This window comes from Idiotropiscis lumnitzeri, chromosome 14 (genome assembly GCF_059441095.1).
Source record: "Idiotropiscis lumnitzeri isolate Australia: NSW breed Sydney's pygmy pipehorse chromosome 14, RoL_Ilum_1.0, whole genome shotgun sequence".
In the NCBI taxonomy this organism is placed as follows: Eukaryota; Metazoa; Chordata; class Actinopteri; order Syngnathiformes; family Syngnathidae; genus Idiotropiscis; species Idiotropiscis lumnitzeri.
The window spans coordinates 18,379,885-18,404,738 of record NC_142404.1 but is presented as its reverse complement, the minus strand read 5'-3'; the positions used below and the strand labels follow the sequence as shown (position 1 = coordinate 18,404,738).

Below are 24,854 nucleotides of genomic sequence, written 5' to 3'. Positions count from 1 at the left end.
TCATTGACGGCTCATTTGTCACACAAATGACCTGCATGCAGCCAAGACTGCTTTAAACGCTGACAATGACGACGAGCAATACTTAATATCGCTTAATAATGTCATGACTGACTTCATTTGTCTCGAATGGCACAAATACTTGCAGAGCTATAATGTGTTGTTATCTGGAAAAAGCCACTTAGTCACTTTAAGGATGACTTACCTTTAGAAGTAACTTCGTGACTTTCGAGGAGATGTCATTTTAAAAAGTGAGTTAAATGATGAGCTACTTCAATAGTTACAGAAAATTACTTTTAAAATTAAATGAATTCGAATGAGTTTTTATTCAAAATAAAATAAGATGACGTCCAGAATCTTTTTATTTAAAAATAATCATTATTCTGGATTTTGCATCACATAAATGGGCTACTTGATTATTTTTTTTTTTTAATTTAATTTTAAAAAAGAGTTCTTCTAGTAAAAAAATATGTATAAATTATTCAATTATAAATGATGAATTGAAATATATTTTTTTAAATCATATTTAACATATGTAATAATTAAAATGTACATTCTTTATAAATATAGCGATTCGGTGCCCTGCGGCAGTCACACAAATCTGGTTGGACTTGCAGACTGTCCATGTTTTTTTTTTCTAATGTGATGTTGCGTTTTTGAAGCTAGATCACACTTTGTCGACAGCACTGCGTGTGCAACGAATCTTAAGCTTTGTCATCTTTACCCGACACAAACTCGCCAAAGTAGTGGCGTGAGTGACCACCTTGCCCTGTTAAGTATGTGCGCTTTAATTCATTCTTGTGAAATGTTACTCAATGTTGCGACCTGGAAGTGATTAACGAAAACTGCCTTTGGTGGTGAATGCTTGTTCTCATTGACAAATACGACATTGTTAACGTGCACATTTTGGGCGAATGCGTTACTGGCTTCAACGCTAATGACCAGTCCAAAGTGCACCCCCTCCAAAAAAAAAAAAAGTCATCGGGGAGAGGTGGGAGCTCGCCTCTAATGAGGACAAGCGTTATCGAAAATGGATGGAATTCCGGCTGATGCGGCTCTTGGAGCAGCATGGCCGACCGACCTTATTAGTCATGTCATGCAGCCCCGAGGCCAGACAGTCAGATATGAATCACATGTCAGAATCTCATCTTTACTTCTTTATGAGCAACACGTTGTGAGGCGAGTGTGTGTGTGTGTGTGTTTGTGTGTTTGCGTTTGTTGTGGTGACCTGGTGGGCGTCGGGCGCTCGCCGCTCGTTCCCTCGCCTGGCGCCTCGCTTCGTCTCGTTGCCTGGCTGGCCTCACTTTTCCGTGCGCAAACTTGCTTTTATCCAACATCCTGATGCATTGTTCTTTCCAGCCTGCTTCCAATTTCCAAACAAGCGTGATGATTTACGGGCCGCTGGCTAACAATTACCTCGGCATGTGTTTTGTCCTCCATTGGTGGAAAATGTATCGATTGTTAAATTGCAAGTGGCAGCTGCTCCCCGAGCGGCATAGAGACTAAAAACAGTGAAGCCTCACGGGAGTAAAAATAGGGTACGTGTGCCGTTGTGTCGATTAGTTTTAATAACATTTCAAACGTATTGTAGATTACCTTTGAAAATAAAAGGCTGACAGATGATTTGATTAAAAAAAAGCTCTGCAAATGAGGATGCATGTCCACTTCTGTCACGGTATACAATATTCCGCCCCACTATGGGGGGGGGGGGGGGGGGATAGACTATCCTGGTCCCGCTATATAATTTTTTTTATGTTGATTTTGGTATAACAGGTCTGTACTTTTCAGGGTTATGCTATTTTCTTATTTCATTTTGACGTGTTTGTCAAATTCAGTGAGTTGTAATTTGTCTTAAGAGCAGGTTTCTTATCAGTTTCTAGTATTAGTTTTAGTTTTTTCCTATATGGCATATGTGTAAAAAAAGCTCACATTACAAATTGTGTAAAAAAAATTACCAATAATAATAAAAATCCAAAAAGATAATTTGACCTTCCTTCTTATGATACCAAAATACATTAAAATCAACCCCAAGAGATAAAATATGAAATTAGTTGACAAAGACAAAAAACAAGGACATTTTTTTCGCTAAAGTTAGTTTTCCTTTTTTTTTTTTATTTAATTTTTTTTTTACATAACATGCATTTTCAGGTAGTTAACATTCTTTGAAACACACTTTTTTGTATGATTTCATTTACGAAATGATTTTTGGGTTGGGGGGGTTGGATGACCGCTGGCTCATACGCGTCCATGTCCATCATGTCCGCATTTTTAAGTTGAATAGTAAGTGGCTTTCCATTTGCTTTGTTGTGCTTGAAAGGCCGCCCACGCCGGCGCTGCGGCCGTGGGCGGCTTCTCGTTGTGCGGCCGCATGAGCTCGGCAGCCCGCAAACACAAAAAAATATCAACAAAGACACAAAATCGCTCTGCATCGTGCGAGGCCATTCGGCTAAATTAGCTCAACTCAAGTGATTATCACTGACATGCACCGTCAAGGCAAAAATCTGGGCAAATTTCGCTCTCCCCCTTGCTTTGCGTGATGACGGAAGATGAACGCTTCAATTAGTTTTTGAACACGCAAAAGCGAATGAAATCCGGCCCTCATGCTGCATAACAAACGTAAAAGAGGCATCTGGCTGACGAAGTGCTGCCTCCACGAGGGAAAATACAATGAAGGCCTTCTTTGTGGGGCTTTGCAGTTGCTTTTTTAGATGCAGCGCTCAAACCACAGACACCCTGAGCCCCGTCCCTAGTTGTCATGGTAACAAAGCAATTACAAAATAATTGGATATTAAGCACTCACAGTGCTCTGTAATTTTCGTCTTTGCAAATCCAGGCAGCACGTCACAATTTCGTTCCCGTGGCTTTGCTTTAAGAATCACTGTTGACGTTTCGCAAATAATTTTGGAGGTTTGTCTTTGTCCGCAATGCTGAAATTTGTGACCTTAGTTTACATCTTCACTTCTCGAGCTGCGGTGAATCGAGTCACCCATCTTTTTAGACGGTTGGACCGCTACGAGCAGAAAAAGAGCGTCAGCATTCATTTTCTCCCCATGTGCCGTTGTCCTTTTACTGCTTTTTATTGCTTTGTTCCATCTTTGCTCTGTCCTGTTGATAGAAGCGGATACATTTCTCTCAACGTCAGCTACCTCTGGCTAAACTTCCTCAGATGTGGGGTTTTTTTTCAGTTGCACGAGAAAAGACATAATTGCATTACTTGGGACCTTGCGGGTGGACAATGAATAGCCCCCCCCCCCCCCTCCCCCACCGTTAATGACAAAGAGGCCTTGGATTTGTTTTGCGCAATCTGGCTTGGAGTCACATTTGTTTTTGTCAGGCCAAGGCATTTCTGTCTCTTTGAATTGGTGAATCAAAAGTAATAAAGTGGCAGCTCGCTTCGAGTCATAAAGTCGTTGCCGCTTTCAACTTGACAATGTGGATTTGGGGGATTTGTTACATTTTTGCTCAAATCCAAATCGAGCCTTTTTTGGACACCACTGCAACAAATGACAGCATTCATCTGCATCTCCGTTCAATGTCGCAACCAACCGTACGCTATTTACAGTAATACAATGCAACGTTCATTATGTCGCCCATTTTGTCCATTTCTTGAGCCAAGTCACAAATTTTACATTAAAAAAAAAAAAAGCTCATGTCAAGCCAACTAGTAAAATTTCGGGAGTGCTTGCAAATAGCAAACTCAACGTCCATTATAATTACATTTGAAAATCACTGTCCTCTGGACTTTTTGTCCATCCTGTGGCGATCGAAAATTGACTTTTTTTTTTTCAGCTTTCCAAGTGATGCTTAGCACTGAAAACGTCAGTGATGTTTGTTTGTCGTGGCCGTTCTGTCCGACCGTCTTTTGAGACCTCCAGGTCACGCGTGTGAGACCAGTGTGATGAAACTACTTTAGACGAGAGAGCAATTTGACAGCGAGTCAACCAAAAAACAGTTCATCTATTTTTTGTTGTTATCTGGCCCGGTTCTCGTTCAGACCTCATTGAGCAGAAGTTCCACTGGGGAAATTGCAAACAAGACAGAAATTCACCAGGGATGCCTGGGAATGCGAGGAGAACACACACACACACACACACACACACACACAAAAAAAAAAAAAAAAACCTTGCATCCACATTGACTGCGAACATCTGTGAATGACATTACGACATCCAATGGGAATAATATGGGTAAGGAAACCATGTCTGCTGTCACGTCTTCCACCACTTGTTATATATTGGCGGGTCTACCGTTTGGACCGTGACTGTTTGGACATTGATTACAACTATTACAAACCACCGCAATGGATTTAAAATGGAAACAAAAAATCAACACGATGGAAGTATGGATGGCTGAGTACCGATACCAGCCTTCAATCAAAGTACCGAGTACTTGTGAAGGCTGCCGATATCAGTCACCGATACTTTCATTTAAAATAATCTGACATGGAAAAAAGTCATCCTCACCAGTAGTTGGCGCTACGCTGCAGCATGTTTGACACATCCGTGAATCGTTGTGGCCTTCGTCTTTTAAAAAGTCTATTTAAAAATTGCCCCCTCCCAGAAAAAAAAATAAAAATCCGGCCTTTGTCAATTGAACCCTTTTTGTAAAATTTGTCACCCCCCCACCGTCCCTCTGGCAATGATGTCAGGCTTTTGGCAGCCGTTGGTAGCGTTTGAACATGACTGAGGTTGCCATGGCGACCCTCTATCTACGGCTAGAAGGAACCCAGCCACGTGACACCCGAAGACCTCGAGTGAAGATCGCTTGGCTCGATCTCCGACTTGACGCCAACGCCACGAGCGACTGTCGGTTGTCAGCGAATGAAAACGCAGGACTTGTGGGGTCATCGATGTGTTGCAAAACAGAACACAAGCACGGCGTTGTGTGACATTCGGCTTCTCTTCCGTGCCAAACAAAGCAGCCAATCGAGAAGGCGCGTGCCCACGCTCGCATCAAGTGCCATCCGCAACGTTTTTACACAAAACACTTCTCTTACGAGGTCAACGATCACACGGTGACGCAACGGCAGAGGCTTTGAAAAACATCCACGTTGCAACTCGACTCATTTTTTAATTTGCTTTTTGTGGAAATAATTCACACGAATCAGAAAAACTACCCTGAACGAAAACTGGAACACTTTTTTTTGGGGAGGGGGTTACTGTGGGCTGTTTCATTCCTAATCAACTTTTTAACGGGAACCAAAAAAAGACTCATCTGCTGGATGCTTCTTTTAATTTTTGTGTGCAGTTGTCATACAACTTGATCATTTAAGAATATTCGCTTTATTGTAAAACCATGATTTAGAAAAAAAAAAAATCAGTACGTAGCAACACCCAAGAAAGTTTTTGTGCACCTTGGAGAATACAAACCGTCCAGTCCTGACACACAATAAGAGTCTTTATTAAAGATTTTCTTTCTGCTCATATTGTACATTTGAATCATTCAAAGAAAAAGAACCCGCCGTTGTTTGGAGTGTAAATGCCTCCTGGTGAGGTTTTGGCACAAAGTACAAAGTGGGAGCAAGTTGGGGAGGAGTGGGCGCGTTGCTCGTGTGTGTGTGTGTGTGTGTGTGTGTTTGTTTTGTGACCGGCAGGTTACAGCTCACGCTCCCTTAAGAGGAATGAGCGCATTCAAAAATATCAACGAGGAAAGCGTTCACACAAGCACGCCGGCGCATCAGAAATCAATACGAAGCTCACGTCTGCCATCTCAAGGCTTCGCTTTCGGCGTTGGCAGCGCTTCGCAACTTGATCTGTTGCTTCAGTTCCTGCTGTGGTTTGATTGTGCTTTGTTTGGTTTCAAAAACGGGAATTCTGTTGGACTTTGTATTTAAGAGGGGGGGGGGTCTCCCAAGTAGCACAAAGCAAAAATATTTTGAAATTGGATTTGTTGAATCCCACATTGGTCTGCTTCACTTTAGTCAGAAAAGAGACCGCTGGTGTCGCGTTTTATAGTTTGGACGAAAATATCTGGAAAAAATTGAAGTGTGGTTTTCACTGTAAATGCCAGCGACATGAAACACTCCTGTTGAAGATGTGCTCAGCTAAGCAGGCCCAGATTTGATGTCAAGTACATTTGAATGTATTTTATTGTTTCTATTTTGACATTTTTTGTTTGGTAGAGTGCCATAAGATTTTTCTAACGGAAAGTATCGCCATGTCACAATTTTTTTTTTTTTGTGCAATTGGTCAGTCCACGTGTGTGGGTGTTATTTACGTATTTCTTTTTTTACAAATTATTATGATGAGCTAACGGCTGAACAAACTGAAAAATGATGACTTTGGAGGTACGAGGATTCCGCCCGGCTCAAAAAAGGTTTGACAAACGCTGATCTCGAAAGTCCATCGCCGCTTCAAAACTGACATGACTGTCTGCTATCCAAGTTCATATAAATAGCCGCTTGGTTGCTGTCATCTCAACGTCCCATCCACGACTCTCCGGAAACGAGGCGGCTCTCGTCTACTACACGATGCCCTCGCTGCGCTTGCTCCTCCACACCACTAGGGCAGTCATGAGCAGCGTGACCAGAATGGGCATGGCGATGAAGGGCCCCAGGATGCGGTTGGGCGGGTCCCTTAGCAGCCGTCCCGACAGCGAGCAATTGTGGAAGTAAGTCTTGTGCACGCGGATGAAGAAGTCGTCCACCAGCAGGTTGGGCCAGAAGCAGTCCATCTTGAGCGCCACCAGGTAGGTGCAGTTTGTCAGCTCGCCGTAAAGTCTGCAACGGCGGTGAGAAGCGTCAGTCACAACGTTGGCGCCACTCGGATTCATTCTTTTAGCAAACGATAAGAAGCCACGAAGACATTTTTCGTATGTTGACGCCATTTTAAAGCAGTTTGAATTTAGCGGCGCAAAGATTGTGTTTATCTAAATTGTTTTTGTTGCCTAAGCCGAGCTGTGTGTGTTCATGCGTGCGTTGCATTTGACGTCCGCCCTCGTCGACTGTTGCTTGACTTTCTTGACCATAACAAATCAATGGCAAAGTCGATCTCAAGTCACATTTTGGAGGAGGCGGGCCTCGCTGCTAATATGGTGGAGCGATGTTATTGTTTCTGAAAGTTGCAGCTTGTAAAACTTAATAAACAACAAATTAGTGGCCGAGGCGCTTCAATCCATCAAGATGGCCTTCCTGGAGAGAAAGGCCAGTCGATTGCGTTATTTGATTGGACACATTTTTTTTTCTTCGGACATGAGATGCCAACGGTCAAATATTGTAAAATTATATTGGTGGCAATTATTTGCGACGGCAAATCACCGAATGTGACCTGACTCTGCCGAGCGTCTTCTTTTCTTATCTTTCTTTCTTTGTTTGAGTAGCTTTTCTGGCTTTTTATGAGTTCACACACAAATGTGGTTTACGCACCAGGTGTCGCCTTCCCCCAGTGGAGCCCTGCACCCCCCCCTGCCCTGCACCCCCCCAACCGGTCCAGTTTTCCCTCATTTCCTGTTTGTGCGGTCGGCATCCAAGTGATGTTGTGCTCCCCACACAACAACAAGCCGCGATGAGTCCGACAAGTATTCAGGTCAGTCTTTCAATTCATTAATTGCCTTTACACTGATAAAAGACCAGGAAAAAAAAAGAAGCAATGAGACTCAAGAAAAAAACCGTAAGCTCATATCCAAGCAAGACCAGGTTTTCTATTCATAGTTTGTTTTTATTAAACAACAGTTGATTTATTTGGATTGATTTTGATTAAAATGGTTTTTAATCTGTTGATGCTCCCAAAATTACCCATTGGTATTTCCTGTTTGAAATCACATAAATATTTTTTTTAGACCATTCCCACGAGGGCACTTTGGTATGTTCGGAAAAATCCGGACTCCGCTGCAAAAGTTTTTTATTTTGTTTTAAGAAAAATATTGCACTTAAATAAATTTCCAATTACGACTAAATTTAATATAATGCGTGAAGTGATTTTAATTTGAATGAATGGACATTATACTGCTCTTGACCACCTGGGGGCAGTGTAACACCAAAAAATACGCAAGCTGCAGTTATGTTGATCGTTCTTTGCAGAGAATAAGAGAACTATTCCTGTCACTTTTTTTTTACTATCGGTTTAAATTTGTTGACTCGCCGTTTGTGGTCAAATACGTGTTGCTTGAAGTTTTATAACACAGCAACACTGAGAATATTCATTAGCCAGCTTTTACCATTTTGCATCGTTTGTTAGCATTAAGCTAAACAGACTTAATGAATCTTGGTCAAAGCTATGTGGTTGTTTCATATGCGCAATGTGTAGTTTTCCTCGTCGCAAATAAACAACTTAAAGAACATCTTTTTAGTTCTTGTTGTTGTTGGCGAAGATTGACCCAAATGCTGAAGCGTGTATTGATTGGCGCCATGTTTTGGTCTTTGCTAAAGGTTGTTGGGGACAGGCATATATTTTCAGACGTCCTGCAAATTGCTATTGTGGATGCGCTAATTGGCGACAATGCACCGGAGCAGCGAGGGGTGTCTGGAACAGCTCGTTCATTTTCTGGACGACCTAACGGGCATAATCAAACCGTGTCAGTGGAAGAAAGTTTTGTGTTGACATTCCACCACTCGCACGGCACGTATGGACGCTCGCCAGAATGTACGTCAACATTGTTCCAACGAACAACTTGCTTCGCGTTATTAAGTCGTTTCCTTTCCTTTGCGCCGATGAGGACGATTGAGGAAACTCGAAACAAACGCTGAAACTATTTCAAGGGTCATTGCTTCATTTGGAATCTGGTCAAATTTGAGGAACAATCGGTTTTATTTTGGGTGTATCGATTTATTTTTAACCGCATTTTTATTTCATGTATTATCTGTGCCACATCATTTTTTATTACATTTGAAGCGCACTTATTTGTCTATTTGTATTTTTCACTTGCAGTCATGCGATATTTGATGAGCAATCTTTATGTATTTCTTTTTCTTTAGCTTGAATTCCATTTTTATGTACTTTCCCTACTTTTTGCTGCGTCAAGATTGTGAAATCTAAATTTGTAATTGCACTTTTTTTTGGAGGGATTTATTTTTTAACAAAAATTGTCATGTTTATTTTATGACGAAAACAACTTGGCCACCAAATAAAGTCCTCCGTAATCCCTTTCAACACACGCGACACTCTTCTTCTATTTTTCATCGTGAGCATTCTAATCACAACTAAGAACATCCATAATTCATTCCACAAACGCAAATCATCCGAATTCCTTGCAGATGCACACGCGGCGTTTTCAAGTCATAATATGAATTTGTCATGCCAACGAGATGGCAATTGCTCCGTGTCAACATCGGACAAACAAAAGCCTCATGAATGATCGATTTGTATACCGTGAATGTGGAGCCGCGTAAAGATAAATTCAAAGTTGATGACTCCATCTGCAGCTGAGCAGGCTTTCGCATCACGTTCGTACGAGGAAAGAGTTATTTTGGGACGGACAAGCTGGTCAATGTTGGTTGAACTTGAGCTGTCGGTAATGAGAAGTTGGAGCCTTCTTTTGTGTGGCCAGACAATGAGGTGGCCAAGTGCACGTTCTCATTACGAGGAGGAGGAGAACCGGCGACGCGACAGACTCAACAATTGAAATGCAATCCGAGTACGTGAACTGAAGGATTATGGTGCTTGAAATTTAAATGACTTTCACGCTTAAAAAGGAAAACAATGGCTCCTCTGACATCAAACGAAGATGAGGATGGGGGGGGGGGGCTATTGTATCATCCTCGGCATTCTTCCATGTGCCACTTTCGTCAAAGTCAGTTCTTTTGAGTTCACCTTTGTTTTTTGCTCATCACTCACAAAAAAAAAATTCCATTCATATCTTGAAATCATAATCCAGCAACTACTACGTTCTCATAACAGTGACAATTTCCACACAACTTGCTGCTGTCGAGTCATCGGAACTGTAAAAAAATAAATAAAAAGCGGCAGGAATTTATTTCCAACTTGATGTCTAATGAGACGCTTAATTGGAGCGCGTCACAGAATTGAAACGACACTTTTTTTTTTTTGCCTTCCACACTACTGAGTGCACAATTTTGCCTCGCTTTTGCACACAATCAAATCCAACGTGAGCCGAAAGACTTTTTAAAATGATTACAGATAGCTGGCAGGCTTGAACGGATGACTGAACAAAAAAGCCTCAAACAATGAGAAAAAGAAAATGAAAAAAAAAATTGTGAGGGCAAGATACTGAGCTATTTTTAGAGCATGGGCCTGGAGTATAGATAATTAAAAAAAACAAAGAGAGGGCCAAGCGGGACAAATACAGCTGTAATTATGATTAATCATAAAGCGGAAATATTAGCCTCCAGACATGATTTCATGGAATGTCATCTTGTAACGCTCAGAATCTCATCTGGGAGTGTTTTAAATAAGCCTCTCTTTAAAAAAAATTGAATCTAACACAAATTTACTGTAGATAATATTTCATGTTGATCAATGTGACTAGCATAGGCAAGGAAATTGGATTACGAGTTAACAAATCTTGGCAGACTGATCACTTTAAGCAGAGTTCATAATTCGTTTCAAATGGACGACGATGAAGCACGCATGATTACACCAGACAGGCAAAAACTTTTTGAAACAGATAACATAATCATCTTTTCTTCCGTGTTGTACTGCCTCCCGGTGGCCAAGGAGGGCACGCCACAAGGAGCAGCACGATGAAATGGATTGCGACAAGCCAAAAAGCTCACAAAAGATCACATAAAATTTCAGCTGTACAACTTTCAGCACTTTTCTGCGTTTGCACTTTTTTTTTTTTTTTTACTATTTCTGCTCCAACTGAATTATAATGGCTGTCGTCATTAAACACAGAAAAAAAAAAAACGTTTCTGTCGGGGGAACTGCCGACGAGATGAGAGGCAATCAAGTCGTGCCCGTCTCTGGAAACAATTCATTCCAACGTTTCGCCTTGAGTGCCAATTGAATGAGCTGGAATAAGAATGCGATTATTTAAATTTCAATTTGCTTTGCTCATCTCAGGCCGGGTACACAAAGACAATCGGCCCTTTTTCTTTTTTTTTTTGTCCTGATTTTGACCGACCAAGAACGTCAAGTTTTTCCTTCTGAGGTTATGAGTGAATTTGTCCTGATAATTGCCCCTCAACATGCTTCGGGGGCTACAATCTTCAATGTCAACCGTGTTCAATATTTCTGGTTTAAAATCTTCCTGCGTGTTAGGAAAGCCGACTACTCAAACTCTGTGGATTGCAACTCGACGGAATGTAGCCAAGGAAAGAAGCGCCCTGACAGAAGAGAAATGAAGCTTTGGCAAACAAAACAAAAACATGTCCTACCCAATGTCATTTTTGGGGTCTAAAAGTGGCTTCCCCAGACGCTGAGAAGTATTTTCCAAAGCAAGGGCAAGTCTTTTATTGACGACTTTGCTTCCCTTGTTTTGTCGAGTCCCCGCCCGTGAGATTGCCGCCTCGGAGGACTGGAACACAATCTTAATGTGTGTGTGCAGACCACACACATTTTTTTTCCAAAGAGAATTTTCAAGATTTGAAAAATCCTTATGTGTGTACCATTCCTTACTCCCCGAAGGCAAAGATCATTTCCACTCGGCTGTATGTGGCGGGTTGCCTGTACCGCACCACCGACTTCAGACTCGCATCTCTCCAAATAATTTCTGTCTGCAGACCAAGTGAAAAATTCAATCCTGAAGAAACCTGTTCTGACCCAGTGAGCTGCTACCTCAACCAATCTGTCATTTGGTTTCCATATCAGGTAATGGGAAAAAAAAATCTGATACAAATACCGCAATGTACCGTCGGTTGTGCGTGCGATTTCTGTAGTTAACACACACACTAGCAGCATTGCTAGCTTGCTAGCTTGCACATGCTAGCTCGCGCATGCTAGCTCGGCAAAATGGCTTCTTTAAACTAAAAGAAGTTCCGGCACATTTAATCAACACAAAATTTGGTGCATTTCAGGTATGTTGAAGACCACAAAAATTATTTTTTGTTTCGTGCGATAGCAATAATTCACACAGTCTACTTCACACACATCTTTCCAGAGTTTTTTTTTTTTTTTTTGGGGGGGGGGGTCAATATTCGAAGTAAACTTCTCAGCCAAGAAGACGGCGAGAGCAGAACTGCGATGCGTCTCGAGGGAAAAAAGTGGAAGGACAAAGCATTTTGACTTTGCCAGTCAACATGTCAGCTGTTCTTGAATTTGCTCCAAACAAGTGTTGCGCAATGTGTGACACTGGCGTCGTGGAAGAGAATGTACGTGCACTCCGGGAAGTGAAGGCAAACGTGCGCATGCTGTGAATAATGGATTCGCTATCCACACAGCCTCACAAAAGATGGAGACGAGGAAGGCATAGGAAAAATAGAAAGTCTTTTGAAAAAAATAAGGATTATAGGACCATGTAGGCACATTATGAAGTTTTAGGACAGACAGTAGAGAACGAAGATAAGGTTGGTTAAACACGCACACGCGCACATGTCAGATTTCCTTCGGGTTTCAATCGACCGTCCCGATAAGTCGACTTGACCTTTTCTGCCGACTTGTAACATATTTGAAATTTGATTTTTTTTTTTTTATTCAGTTTTTACTCATGGCTCTGTTTTTATGAGAAGGTTGTGCTCTGAAAACGAGAAGGTGGTGATTGCCCGTAGCAGCGATATCTTTTTACAATACACACAACGGCTGCCCGCCGAAACAACCTCAATGACGCATGTGATGCTCAAGTTTCAAACTGACGGACAGCACACACACACCCCCACACACCCCCGCACACACACCCCCCACACACACCCCCACACACACACACACAAAGTTCCAATGTTGGAAGCATGGAAAACATGGATATACCTTAAGGAGTACGGTCGACGAAGCTCAAACTCCTCAGCTAGCTTAGTGCTAGCTAAAAAGAAGCTAGAGCAACCACACAAATTGATTTATGGGACTTAAAGGTAAAAAAAAAATGGTTCTAGCGCTGACCACGGGAAGGCGGTCCCCGCCAGTTGCCTCCCGCCGCTGTCGTATATCAGCGCTTTTTGGAACCATCTCGTGAACTAAACTCAATCTACATCACGCTTGACATTTCTTTGCACTATGGTTGAACCCGCATGAGTCAAATAGCAAAAAAAAAAAAAAAAAGACTGCAAGCCTAACTTGATCACGCCACGGTCATCCTGGGAAGGAGGTGGAGGAGTTTCAATTATTTAAAGACAGAATCTCTCCAGGCGCTGACCTTAAAGCACATTTGCTTGGAGCAACATCTTGAACCGCAGAGGCGGTACGGTGACTCGCTATTTTCAGTGAATCGGTCGTTGAAAACGCCGGCCCAATCTGAATTTTCTCCATAGCATATTGGTGTCCAACTTTCAATTTGCCAAATTGGATTTTGTATTTGCTGGACTAGAACGTGTTTTTGGGCAAAAGTACACGGAGTAGCCTATTCGAGTTGACGCCTACCCGCTGAAGAAAAGCGGAAGCCAAATGCAAATTTTGTTTGTTCTCATGTAAATGTTGCGTTTGCAGAACTCACTCGACGGTGTCCTCCCAGCTGCACCAGTGCGCCTGGTCCAGCTCTTGCATGTCCAGTCGGAATTTGGCCAAGCAGAACTCCTCAATGGCGTATTCGTAATGGGGTCCGCAGCACAGTGCCCACACGCACTGAGTCGCTGTTGGGAGAAAATGAAAGGCAGACCATGACTGACATTAGAACCAGAATCAGATTCAAATTCAGAATCAGAATGGCTTTTATTGTCAGTGTACAACAAGATTGGAGAGCTCCCCTCTCCTGTGCAATATCACAAATAATTGAATTAAATATCAATTAATCAATAAAAGGGAGGAAAGCAATCTGTTCTTGCGTACCATCTTTCATTCTAACAGCGAGGCAGTCCATCTCGAATCTGAACGAGGATGTCCCCGTTTTTCCCCCAGCAAGCATTTATTGACTGAACTTCCCTCGGATGAAATAGGGAGGCTGCCTCTAACCATGTTAAATCGCAAAGAACTCTTTGATGTTCTGACGTCGGCATCGACATCTCTTACGACATGCCCAGCCTACAGCAAGCCACACGCATTCGCGCCACGTCGCAGATGCGCTGTCTACGAAAATAGAGCCCCGAGAGTTCATCACACTCTGCGTGCAACTGTGAGGTTGTATTTCTCAGAAACGGGTCTTCTAGTTATAAAGTGTCCGATCATCACATTTGTTTTTTTTCCACGCTAAGAATAAATAAGCTGATGCACAAATAAAGTGCCGCTATTTTCACCCTCGCTGACGTCATTTTTTTTCTAAGTGATAAATCATCGAGAAGGAAATCTCAATTCCCGGCTTTTCATCTAACTTGTGTTTGACCGCCTCTGCTGTTATTATTCAATCTGGCAGCACAACGCCCACCACTTTGACTTTTCAACAGTTTTTAGTAGCGGCCCATAGATGAGAATGCAAATGCGTTGTTGTCATCACAGTCCCCGTTCGACTTTGTACAATTGCGCAGGTCGATGCATAATTTAGAACCCACACACTCATTTCCTGGACAACTTGGTCAACCCGGTTGTGTGTTTTGCAAAGAAAGAAATTTGGTTCCTATTCTGAATCATCCCCCAAGAAATCCATTTTGCATATTGAAAACCTTCTGATTGGCTATCCGTTGAGGAAATGAAATATTTCCCTGAGAGAGCATTTAAAAAGGGGGACATGTTACGGGTGATTGACTTTTTAAGTGCCTGTAAACAAATATTTGAGTCTCTGAAATCTTTTGTGAGCTGCCCATTTCCAAAACGGTTTCAGTGAGTGAACTGGTTTGAATTTCCAACCCACCATTAAATGTAGTGGGACCAAATGGAAGCACTTTCAATGGAAGTGAAAATGAAGCTTCAAATTTGATTCATGAACCAGTTGTGGTATTTTTTTTTTGGGGGGGGGGGATGCCCTCCTTGGTTTAAATGAAAGGGTTTAAGATATGGCAAATCAGTGTGCTTTCAGCCCAATGTCGAACAGAGAGCGCCATCTAGAGGAGTGAAATAATACAACAACTGGTTCATGAAGCAAATATGATGCTTCATTTTCACTAATCACTATTTTATTTATTTTATTTGTGCCGATTAGGCAAAGCAGAGGAAAACCAACAAGTGAAAATGAAACTCAACTCCTAAATGGATTCTGAGGGACTTCAATGCCACTGAGCAGCACAAATGATCATTTTCTCAAAACTGCTAAATTGAGCGTTTGCAGCAAATGAACTCGATTGGAATTCAAATGCACCTCGAGTGAGTTCTCTGGCGAAGGAAAGGACAAAATAATTGCCTCTTCTGCCGCAGACCATTCAAACAAAATCCGCTGCATTTGATTGTATTCAGGGGGAATATTATGATTATGTTTAATATGAACTAATAAACTTCACAGCCAGATCACACAAAGCTCTCAGTGTGATCCTGCGCACCACCAACCAGCTTTTCATTCTACGCCTCAACTTGTTTTCTCATTTTGCATTTGATGAAAATGCAAATTGAAATGACTGGAAAATCTATTAGTACACTACATACCCCCTCAAAATTAAAATAAATATTTTTAATGTGGTTTTTTTTGTCTAATCAGGACAATTGCTTTATAACTTTGTAATAACACAATTAAATTAAAACAGTTTGCGTATGATGATTACTTCATTGTGACTCTTTCGGGTGAGTGCAACTTGATACTTGAATAGAGTCATGCACACTTAAACAAAGAGGAGTTTCACAACTACTCCAAGTGCCTCAGTAAGCTGCAGTAGCATTCGTCGCAGAGGATAAAGACCATATATCTGTGGATATTGTTATATTGATTTTCAAAATGTCCAGCAATGCTACATGTATGATTTTCTTGACGTTTTAGCCAGTCTGCATGAACAAGGGCTCGTTTTATCTGGTGCGGAAAAAAAAAAAAGTATCCTAAGCATAGGCTATTAATTATGTGCCGGGCCAAAGTCAACTTAAGTCAGGTCAGAAGGTTGACTGCAGTCAAATGAGCCGAGCGGGGAAGACGCGGTTTCTCGTTTCCACGAGGCGAGCGGCGCATACGTCTGACGGATTAGAAGAGAGGAGAAGGCGAGGGAGAGATGTGCTGTCCTTCGATTTGACTTGGAACGCCACAGCTGTCAATCACACAATCGCTTACGCACACACACACGTATGAACACTTCCTCTGACATTGAATCAGACCAACCGGGCAGACTTCATAATAACTTCTGTGAACTGTTGACATTGTTTCCGTGGAGAGCGGGATCAAGGACTGATTTTCTTCAAAGGAATGTCAAAATGACCAGTTAATCCTGTTAGTCTCTTAGTCCTCGAAAATGTCCCACAACCCACATGCAGTTCGATGACACTTTTTTTGCCACCACGTTTCTATTTACGGGGGAAAGTGACCCGGTCTGAAAATATTTATAATTTCTTACATTCATAGTTTAAACTGTAAATGCACAATAAACTATGATACAACTGTCCACATTTTTTTGTTGTTATTGTTGATTTGTACAATTCTGAATCAAACAACAATTATTTCAGAAAAAAAACAAGTAAAAGCTCAAAATGCATTTGAAATATTGTAATTGACAGATGAGACAGCGTCATTGTAACTAACCATATTCATATTTTTGGAACAGCAGCAGTGATTTTATTTATTATGTTATTTTGATTTGAAATTTGCATTGAAATGTGCTACTTCCGGTTTAAGCTATGTGATTTTATTTTGAATGCAAAATTCCTGTTTAGTACAGTTTACACATACGGTAACTTAACGAAGAGTACGACCAAGAGTTTTATATTGATCCACAGATAAACGGACATTTCTTTTACAAGCACCCCCTCCGAAGTGAGTGTTGAATGTGAAATATGTTAGCAAATTGTTTGCGTGTGTTTTGAAATGTGTTTCAGCTCTTACGGTGATTAGGTTCGAAGGTTACACGGTTAAGGATAAATGTTGCTCAAAAAATAAACCGCGAAATCATCAGTAAAGTCACGCTACAGTCATTATGTGCCATATTATACCGAAGTATAAGTTTAATGTCATAGAGGACGTCCATTTGAGTAAACTATGTGTGTTGTGCTGGTCGCTATCTCCTCAGTCCAACGTGTCATCAGTCGGGCAGTTTAATGGGCAGCAGTTAAGCGCCTAATTAGCCGCAGTATCTGGCCTCGCAAACGGCTGTTAGCAAATTGTTTGTCATGCAACCGGCGTGTGTGTCGCGCTCACTACGTTAGATAAGAAGCAGACTTGAGCCAAAAAGAGACTTTGCCCACAATAGAAGCAGGCCTTATCGCCACATGCAACATTTGTTTCGCTGTGATTTCATTCGAATGAATTGCGTGGCTGGTGCCACCAGATGACAAACACAAAGCGAAACTTTTGCTTGCTGCTTGTCTGTTTTCATCTCAAGGGACGCGAGGCCACGAATGGTGTGTTAAACAAACAATGGCCGGTGTTTTTTTTTCCTTCTCTGACCTGTAATGACACCTTACAAATGTTTTGACAATGTGATTTAAATGGCTTGTGTACAACGAATAATTGCGAGCCTGCCCACCCATTAAGGGTAAAAATAAACCACAAAATAAATCTTTTGTTTGCATATTCCTGAAAACACTTCTCAGTTAAGATAATCTAAATAATAAACACGCCCACGACTCGGAGGCTGTGCGTTGGAGTTTCAGAGCTACTTTCAAGTAGTGTAGACCGAGATGTTTTTTTTCTGGCCGATACCGATGCCGATTATTAGTGGTCGTGGAGGCTGATAATCGATATTTGAAGCCGATATTTATTTATACTTTCAAGCGACTTCCGCAATGCCGGCAACGCAAAAGGCTGCGATGACTTTTGCTGTTTCTATTGTCTTCATCCTCTCTTACCGACATTTAGCAGGAGTGTAAATACAAAGCCATCACGAGATTTACAAGCTTGTTTGATTGTAACTTTTCATTTTTCCAGACTGTGTTGTAATACTTGAAAGTTGTGAATGAACCCGGGCATATTCACTTGTCTATTTTTACACTGGCAATTATACACCGTGACCGAGTGTTGCCGTGAAAGCCATTTATGACCTAGTTGGGACTATTTTATCCCGAGAGCAGAAAAAAAAACAACAAAACAGTGTGTCTCTGGCATCGCGGCGACCAAAACACGCTGCAAATGTGATGATGCATGCCCGCATGCATGAATAAGTCAATGTTATCTGGGTTAAGATGATTTGACACAAACAAACAGCCTGCGACATGGAACGGAAAACGCTTGCCGAAAAGAAGCATAGAAATGTGTCGATTTTTTATTTTGTGGCGTTACATAATTTGAGTATTATAGCAAAGGCTATAAATAACAGCGAGGTTGAGTGTAGTGGTGCTACACAACTAAAGTAGGCAACATGCTGTCGAGAGGTTTCAGGCCGCCGGGATGGATGCGACCAAAATGAATGTCTCGCATGAAAGTCAAGTCGTAAAATATCACGGAAACGTTCTGCTGTCAATGTGATGTGTGAACTGAGAGGAGATTGTTTCTTGTCATTTAGAATCACTTGAACTGAAGAGAACGAATAAGGACGACGGACAAGAAAGGACGACGGCAAAGTGAAGCGACCTCTTTCAACTAAAGTTTGCTCTCCAACAAGTATTTAAATCTCTCAATGAGTCCCACGAAAAAGTGTTCATGAGCCTTGATTGGGATTAGATGTCAATAGTTTGCCGGATGGGAAAAGTTTACTACAGAGTCACTGAGTTAAATTTGACCGGATATTGAAGAGAAACATCGCAATTGATTTCATCAGGATTGAGGTTTGAGTATCTATTTCATCAAGATTTTAATTTGATTGTAATCAAACTCATATTGCTTTCAAACAACATGCCACATTCGGGTCTACGTTTTATAGTTTATTTCAACTCCATGATGTGAAAAAAATCTCCTGTTACTTTGCTTTTTGAGAAAACAAAATGCACAGCCTCCAAAATGTTAACAGTACGATTTCATTCAAATATCATCCGTCCATCCTTTTTCTTAAGCGCTTCTCATCAACGGGTTGAACCGGACATGCATGCTTTTAGAACGTAGTCTTCAAATTCAAATCAGGGACTCTCTCGCAAACTTTTATGTCCGTGTCTTGATTGCCTGCAATATTTCACATTTGACGGCCCAAATGAGCGCACACTTGAGTGAGGCAGCTTGGCTCGCCGGAACCTGCCCACACTAAAACAAACGCCTACGGTGCAGGTTGACAATTTTCAGGTGTGTGCTTGGTGTGTGTGTGTCAAGTTGATCCCATCCATCAGCAGGTGGTCATTAAAGTGAGCAGAGTTATCGGCACTACAAGCAATTAGAGGGGATGAAAAGGCACGAAACAATAGGACCAAAAGCGTCACGCCACGTCATTGTGGAGAAACGGGAGGTGAGCTCAAGCAACGTATGCACAAGGATTTATTATTTTTTTTTACATTATTACCAATGTTTGTATTGTACTTGAGATGACCAACACAACACACAGTCGTGAGTCTCCTATCCCAAAACAGACGCTGGTCGCAGTACCAAGAGTGGCCTTTGGGAGGCAGCATGGTGCCACAGGACTAGCCGAGAAAAAGAAGGTAGGCTTACTTTGTTGCAGTGACGTCACTCACCAGGCCACGCGCATTCCGAGTCACAGATACTACAGTGCAGAACGACAGGATAGCAAGCAGCGGACAAAAATAACACCTGTGCATTTTGTTTTTTTCGTAACGATTAATGATGACTTTCCAATCAGACAGGGGGAGAAATATCACAAACACACCCCACAAAAAAAGTATAATAACTCAGGATAATCTTGCAGAGACATCAGTGTTGGAATCATTTTATAGAAGTGACCTCTCATTTACTCTTTCATATCAAGTGTTAACGTTCACGGCTCGTCCAGAGCTTTCTGTGGATGAAGGTTGAGGCCCAAAGACAGACGCTAACAAAGTGTGATTATGTCCTGATGCAAGACACGCACCTTCCTGCGCGAATTGATCACGTTTCCAGCCTCCCTTTAGAACAACAACGGCTAAGTGACAAGGGACCTCCCGAAGGGAATAAAACGAGGATTCAGAGCGGATGTGCTTCAGAGCGGCTTGGAGATTTGTAGCTGGGCACGTCCTTGTTTGTTTACCTCGCGAGCTAAAGAATCAAACTCTCATGTCTTCCTCCTTCGCCTGTTCTTCTGAAATGTTGCAGGTTGACTGAGCCTGAATCAGACTTTTGCGCACTTTGATTGGAAGGGAGTAAAAATGTTTACCTTTGGCCTGATAATTGGTTTGAATGAACCCCGTAAAATAGATTTTTTTTTTTAGTTCTAAAAAAGGCAAAGATGTTGCTCTTTTAAAAGGGATCATTTCTTTTTTTTGGGACAATGATAAGGATGACCAAGTTTTAAAAATGCCTTACAAAGACAGGGAAGGAGAGAGCGTCAATCGATGGTTTCCCACTCAAGGGGAATCTCTGCAGCTCGGCTTTTGAAAGACGACCGAGTGTCACAGCCGCTGTAATGGAGAGGAGCAAAGTGCACGCAAGAAGGAGTATTTCAAAATAAATGTTTGCACAAAGCTAATAAGAAAGTTTGGTTCAAAGTGCGAAAGGCTTCCTTAAAGTTCCACAAAGAGAGTTGACAGACGCAACATCAAAAGAGGACATCCATTTTTTTTCATGGGTGGATTCTCCATCCCGGCAAGATTACGATCGGGCCGTTTTGCTGTCTGGAGACGACGTCACACGATTGATTTTGTTCATCTCGGGCATCTGCTCACGATATCGGCCAACAGGCTCGTGGGCTGTGCGCTGGCCGCCAACGACGTCATACTATTTGATTTTTAAACTCAGAGAATGGAAGGCAACTGCATTCCGCACTTTTCTTTTTCATTCAAATAATTGATCATTTATTGTAATTGTATTCCAATCTTTACAAATGCAATTGAGCAGCTTTGGAAGCAATGACCCAAAGCAACAGGAGTTGCTGATGTTGGGATTTTGGTGAACAAGCGACTTGCAAGATAATGAGCTTCCCAATTTCAAGTCAATGGACTGTTTATGAGTACTGGTGTGTTTTTATTTATATGATCTTTCATGAACTTTTTTTTACTCTTCTCAGGCATTTCCATATTGGTACGAGAACTGGAGTCTGGAACTTGACATGAAATCATTGGAATCCTTTGAGGTTGTTTTGGCGACCGACTGAAGAAGTCGTGGGATTAGAGAGATTCAATTTTCCGGATGGAAGTGAGTAAACTGCCCAAAATGTCACTGCACTGCTTCACCCCCCCAAAAAAAAATCGTATAGCTCGTTATCACAACCCCTGCCGTGGAGGATCTAGTCAGCGTTAAAGAGCTCCCCGCTGCGCTGCTTCTTGTTCCTGACGACACAACAAACAGCATTTTCACATCATTAGGTTTGCACTTTGAAAGGGGCCGTATTCGATCAAATGTACATTTTAATTGCTTGTACCGCCATAGTTGGTCTCAGGAGGACCCATCAAGTGTGGAATAAATATGCAAGTAAATGTTTTTGCGAGTGGCTTGTTGAAGCTCAACTATAATTAGTGCTAGTTGCTAAGTGACCAAATGAGAAGTAGCCTGCTGCCTTTTCCTGCTTATTTGGAAGTACGTGTTTGTCACTGTTACAACACAAAGCCATGGATTTGTTTGTAAGAAAGAAGTAGGAGAGCACATCAAATTTGATTTGAGGATAAAAATGTTTTTGATAAAAATGATGAAGGTACACAGCTTTCAGTTTCAAGTGGAGGAGGTTTCCCCTCCATCAGGACACCAAAATAATTATGACTTCCTACATTGGACCAAAAATATGTCCCATATCTTGAGCATTTGTTTATTTTAATAGCATCGACCTTAAAACACCAGCAAAATGTTTTAAACCGTGGAACAAAAAAAAAAAATTGGAAAATCTGACTAATACTCGCATACAAGCATGTAATAACTTGTCATTTATTCAAGCATTGGCTGCCACAGAAGGAAAATGTGTCATCACACTTCTCCCCCTAATATCTTAAATCACAGTTGTTGCATTTCCCATTTGTTTCACGTCAGCGGAGACTTTTGAGGTTTAATCCGCAAATGTGAGAGCATAAAGCGTGTGTGTGCACCGCCAACTTGTTGCTTTTCTAATCCCATTAGAGAATGCGACTAAGCCAGTTGGGCTGTTTGTGGCAGTGACACTGTTGCCGGCACAAGGCCAAATCACATCTCGGGCAGGTCCAGCGGACACGATGCGGGACTTAGGCGATGTTCACTGCATTTGGTTTTCAATTTAAAAAACAAAAAGAAGAGGGAAAAATGTCATTCTGTTTTCGCGCTTTGGTGACAACTTGAATGCGAAAGTCAAATTTAAAACAATACTGCTGACAGGGCGGCTCACAAATAGACTAAATCAGTCATTTCCAACCACTTTGTCAATTTAAATTGATGATTGAATTTGTCAATGTTGATCTAACTCTGCCAGCAACGTAAGAGGAAGATGGCAAGAAGGCTCAAAATTGGCTCCGATTTGTGAGTAAGATCGTCATTATTTCGTAATCGTTTATACTCGTTGTGACATTTTGAGACACTCGCATTCACAGCGATTCTTTTTAGATTGTGAGACTGGTTAGATTGTGGCTGGAGAGAACATCCTCACAAGAAGATTTGAACCGTGAGCATCTCGGCTGTGAGGTCAAAAAGTCAAACAACAAGTTTTGCAAGGCAAGGGAATAAAAACACCCCCCAAAAAAGGAGAGAGAGAACGAGCGCTGTTGTTTCAATATGGCATTATGATTTTGTGATTAGGCCTCCTAATAACATTGGCATACTTTCAATACTGCAAAGTGTAATTGAATTGAAAATCCTCCTAAGGAAACAGCAGGAGTAGAAAAAAAAAAAAAGAAGGGAACATGGCCAAATTAATCGCGTCTCTATCCTCAGACGGAAATTTGCATGATGTCACGGCTGCTGAATGCAAAATGACGTTCGGATTCGTCCGCATGAAGGTGAAAGTACGGCTCTGTCCCAAAGAAACAAGTATCAACTCAAGCGTGTTTCCTATCCCCAAGTTGCTTGTATCATTTTTTTTCTCTCATGGCAATCATCAGAGTTGTGTTCTTGCTTCTCACGCCACCTCAAGGGTCAAATTTCGCTCACATGTTCACATTATATTTGTAATCTGTTTATCAGAGATGGGCATTCTGACCCAGGGACGGAACCGTCCGTCCATCCCAGAGATGGAGAACGAGAAGGTTAAAGAAAAAAGTAAAAATAAAGCATTTAACTGCCTTTCACTGCCATTGACGAATATAGAAGTCAAAACCTGCATTCATTTTTCCGGGGCTGGTGGTGAATGAGTTAAACAGGGTGTGTAGAATTATTTTATATGCTAAGTGTGCATACATGCTGAATGCAGTCGATATGTTAAAAAGAATTGCTTCAGGCTAAATAGCCAAAGCGGCAAAAATTGTTAACCGACACATTCAGCAGGACCCTACTGAGAATAACGAAAAACTTTCAATGAAGATTAGATCTTAAGACGTATTTGTTGTGTGAAGATAAAAGCATTTTGTCACAATTGCTCATTTCTAAGGTGCCGTGCCAAAGGGCGACGATTACACTTACATAGAAAGCCGACTGTCATCTCCGCACAAAGAGAGTCCCACACATGCATGCTCCTCACATGCGCCACTAAACAGCGGCGCCGCTCGGGTTTGACCCTGAAAAAGCAGCGCTCATCACACGTATGCGCACACACACACACACGTACTACTAGACAAATTGTTGCCATTCGCACATCATCATAAAACAGATTAACGGCGTACGAACAGGAGGCAGGGGGCGAACGTAAAAACAGCGGCCAGGCGATTCTCCTCCGCGTTGATTTTCGAGCATCATGAAGCGGATTTTCATGGGTGACCAGTTTTTTGCCCCACAGATGACTCGGAGTGATCGTTTATCTCCAGCGGATATATTCGAAGAGATCAAGCGCTGTGCAAGAAGATGATGAAAGCATTGATAATCTCTACGTTTTGATAGCAGGTTAAAATGCGAGAGATTTACAGGCGGAGGAGTGAAAGGCTGACCAGGGGCGGGAAAAGCGAAGCGTGGTTTAGGACTGCAACTGATCGCTGATATGAGCACTAAAGCGTTCAGATTTGCCGGTCCGTTGTAGAGATGGAAAAACCTGCTGATGACTTTCGTCGAGCTTTATTAAATAGGAAAGTAGATTATTTGTATTCCTGCCATGAAGCCGTGAAAGCTGCTCAGAAATACTTGATTGCAATCAGCATATTTAGGCGGCATACATTTTTTATGCAAACTCAAGAACCTCTCTGAGCTGACTTTAGGCGAGCGGCGGGGTGCCACCTGGAGATGTCTCCAGTCAATTGCAATTGCAGGCCATATATAGAAAAAAAAAAACAACGGAACCGGTCCACATGCCATTTGGTACCGGGTCACACAGAGAGCCAGAAAGAAAAACAGCCTTCCTTTTCTAAATGTGAATTTCTTTCAAACCTGTGAAAAAAGAATGGACTGGTACCCTAAATAAGAATGATGTTTGCCTTCTTCCACTCCTCCAACCTTCTTTTTGACACTATCTATAAATAGCAACGTATTACTAGCCTGGTTAGATAAATGCTTGTAGGAGGTGCTGTTCAAGTCATTCATTTTTCTTTTTTTTTGGGGGGGGGGGGTGTTGCGGCCTTGAATTTAGCACACTTCGTGAAGCAGAAATGCTTCAAAAGAACTCCATGAAAGGAAAACTGCAAGCTGATGAACTCGTAGACAAACTGCATCGTGAACCCTTCTATTACTTGACCCACCACCACTGCGACAAGAAAAGAATTTGAAGGGCAGTCATGTTGACAATTTCTGAATCGGTAGAAGACTTTAACACACGGACACTTCCGCAG

At 41.8% G+C, this 24,854-nt stretch overlaps 2 protein-coding genes across 2 annotated transcripts in view; one reads left to right on the top strand and one right to left on the bottom strand.

Annotated features, from left to right (window-relative positions):
- Positions 1-5,975: 5,975 nt before the first annotated feature.
- ramp1 (receptor activity modifying protein 1) overlaps positions 5,976-24,854 on the bottom strand; it is a 21,130-nt gene continuing 2,251 nt past the window's right edge. Inside the window, exons 2-3 of the mRNA XM_088315473.1 lie at positions 13,474-13,609; positions 5,976-6,715 (exon numbers count right to left, since the gene is read on the bottom strand). Of these exons, the coding sequence (XP_088171599.1) occupies positions 6,460-6,715; positions 13,474-13,609 (392 nt within the window). The 3' untranslated portion in view covers positions 5,976-6,459. The remainder of the gene's footprint in view (positions 6,716-13,473; positions 13,610-24,854) is intronic.
- The window catches only part of map3k19 (mitogen-activated protein kinase kinase kinase 19), a 22,279-nt gene continuing 14,143 nt past the window's right edge, over positions 16,719-24,854 (top strand). The window contains exons 1-5 of the mRNA XM_088315462.1: positions 16,719-16,791; positions 18,476-18,737; positions 19,230-19,345; positions 19,467-19,538; positions 21,056-21,183. The gene's annotated coding sequence lies outside the window, so the exon portion shown is untranslated. The remainder of the gene's footprint in view (positions 16,792-18,475; positions 18,738-19,229; positions 19,346-19,466; positions 19,539-21,055; positions 21,184-24,854) is intronic.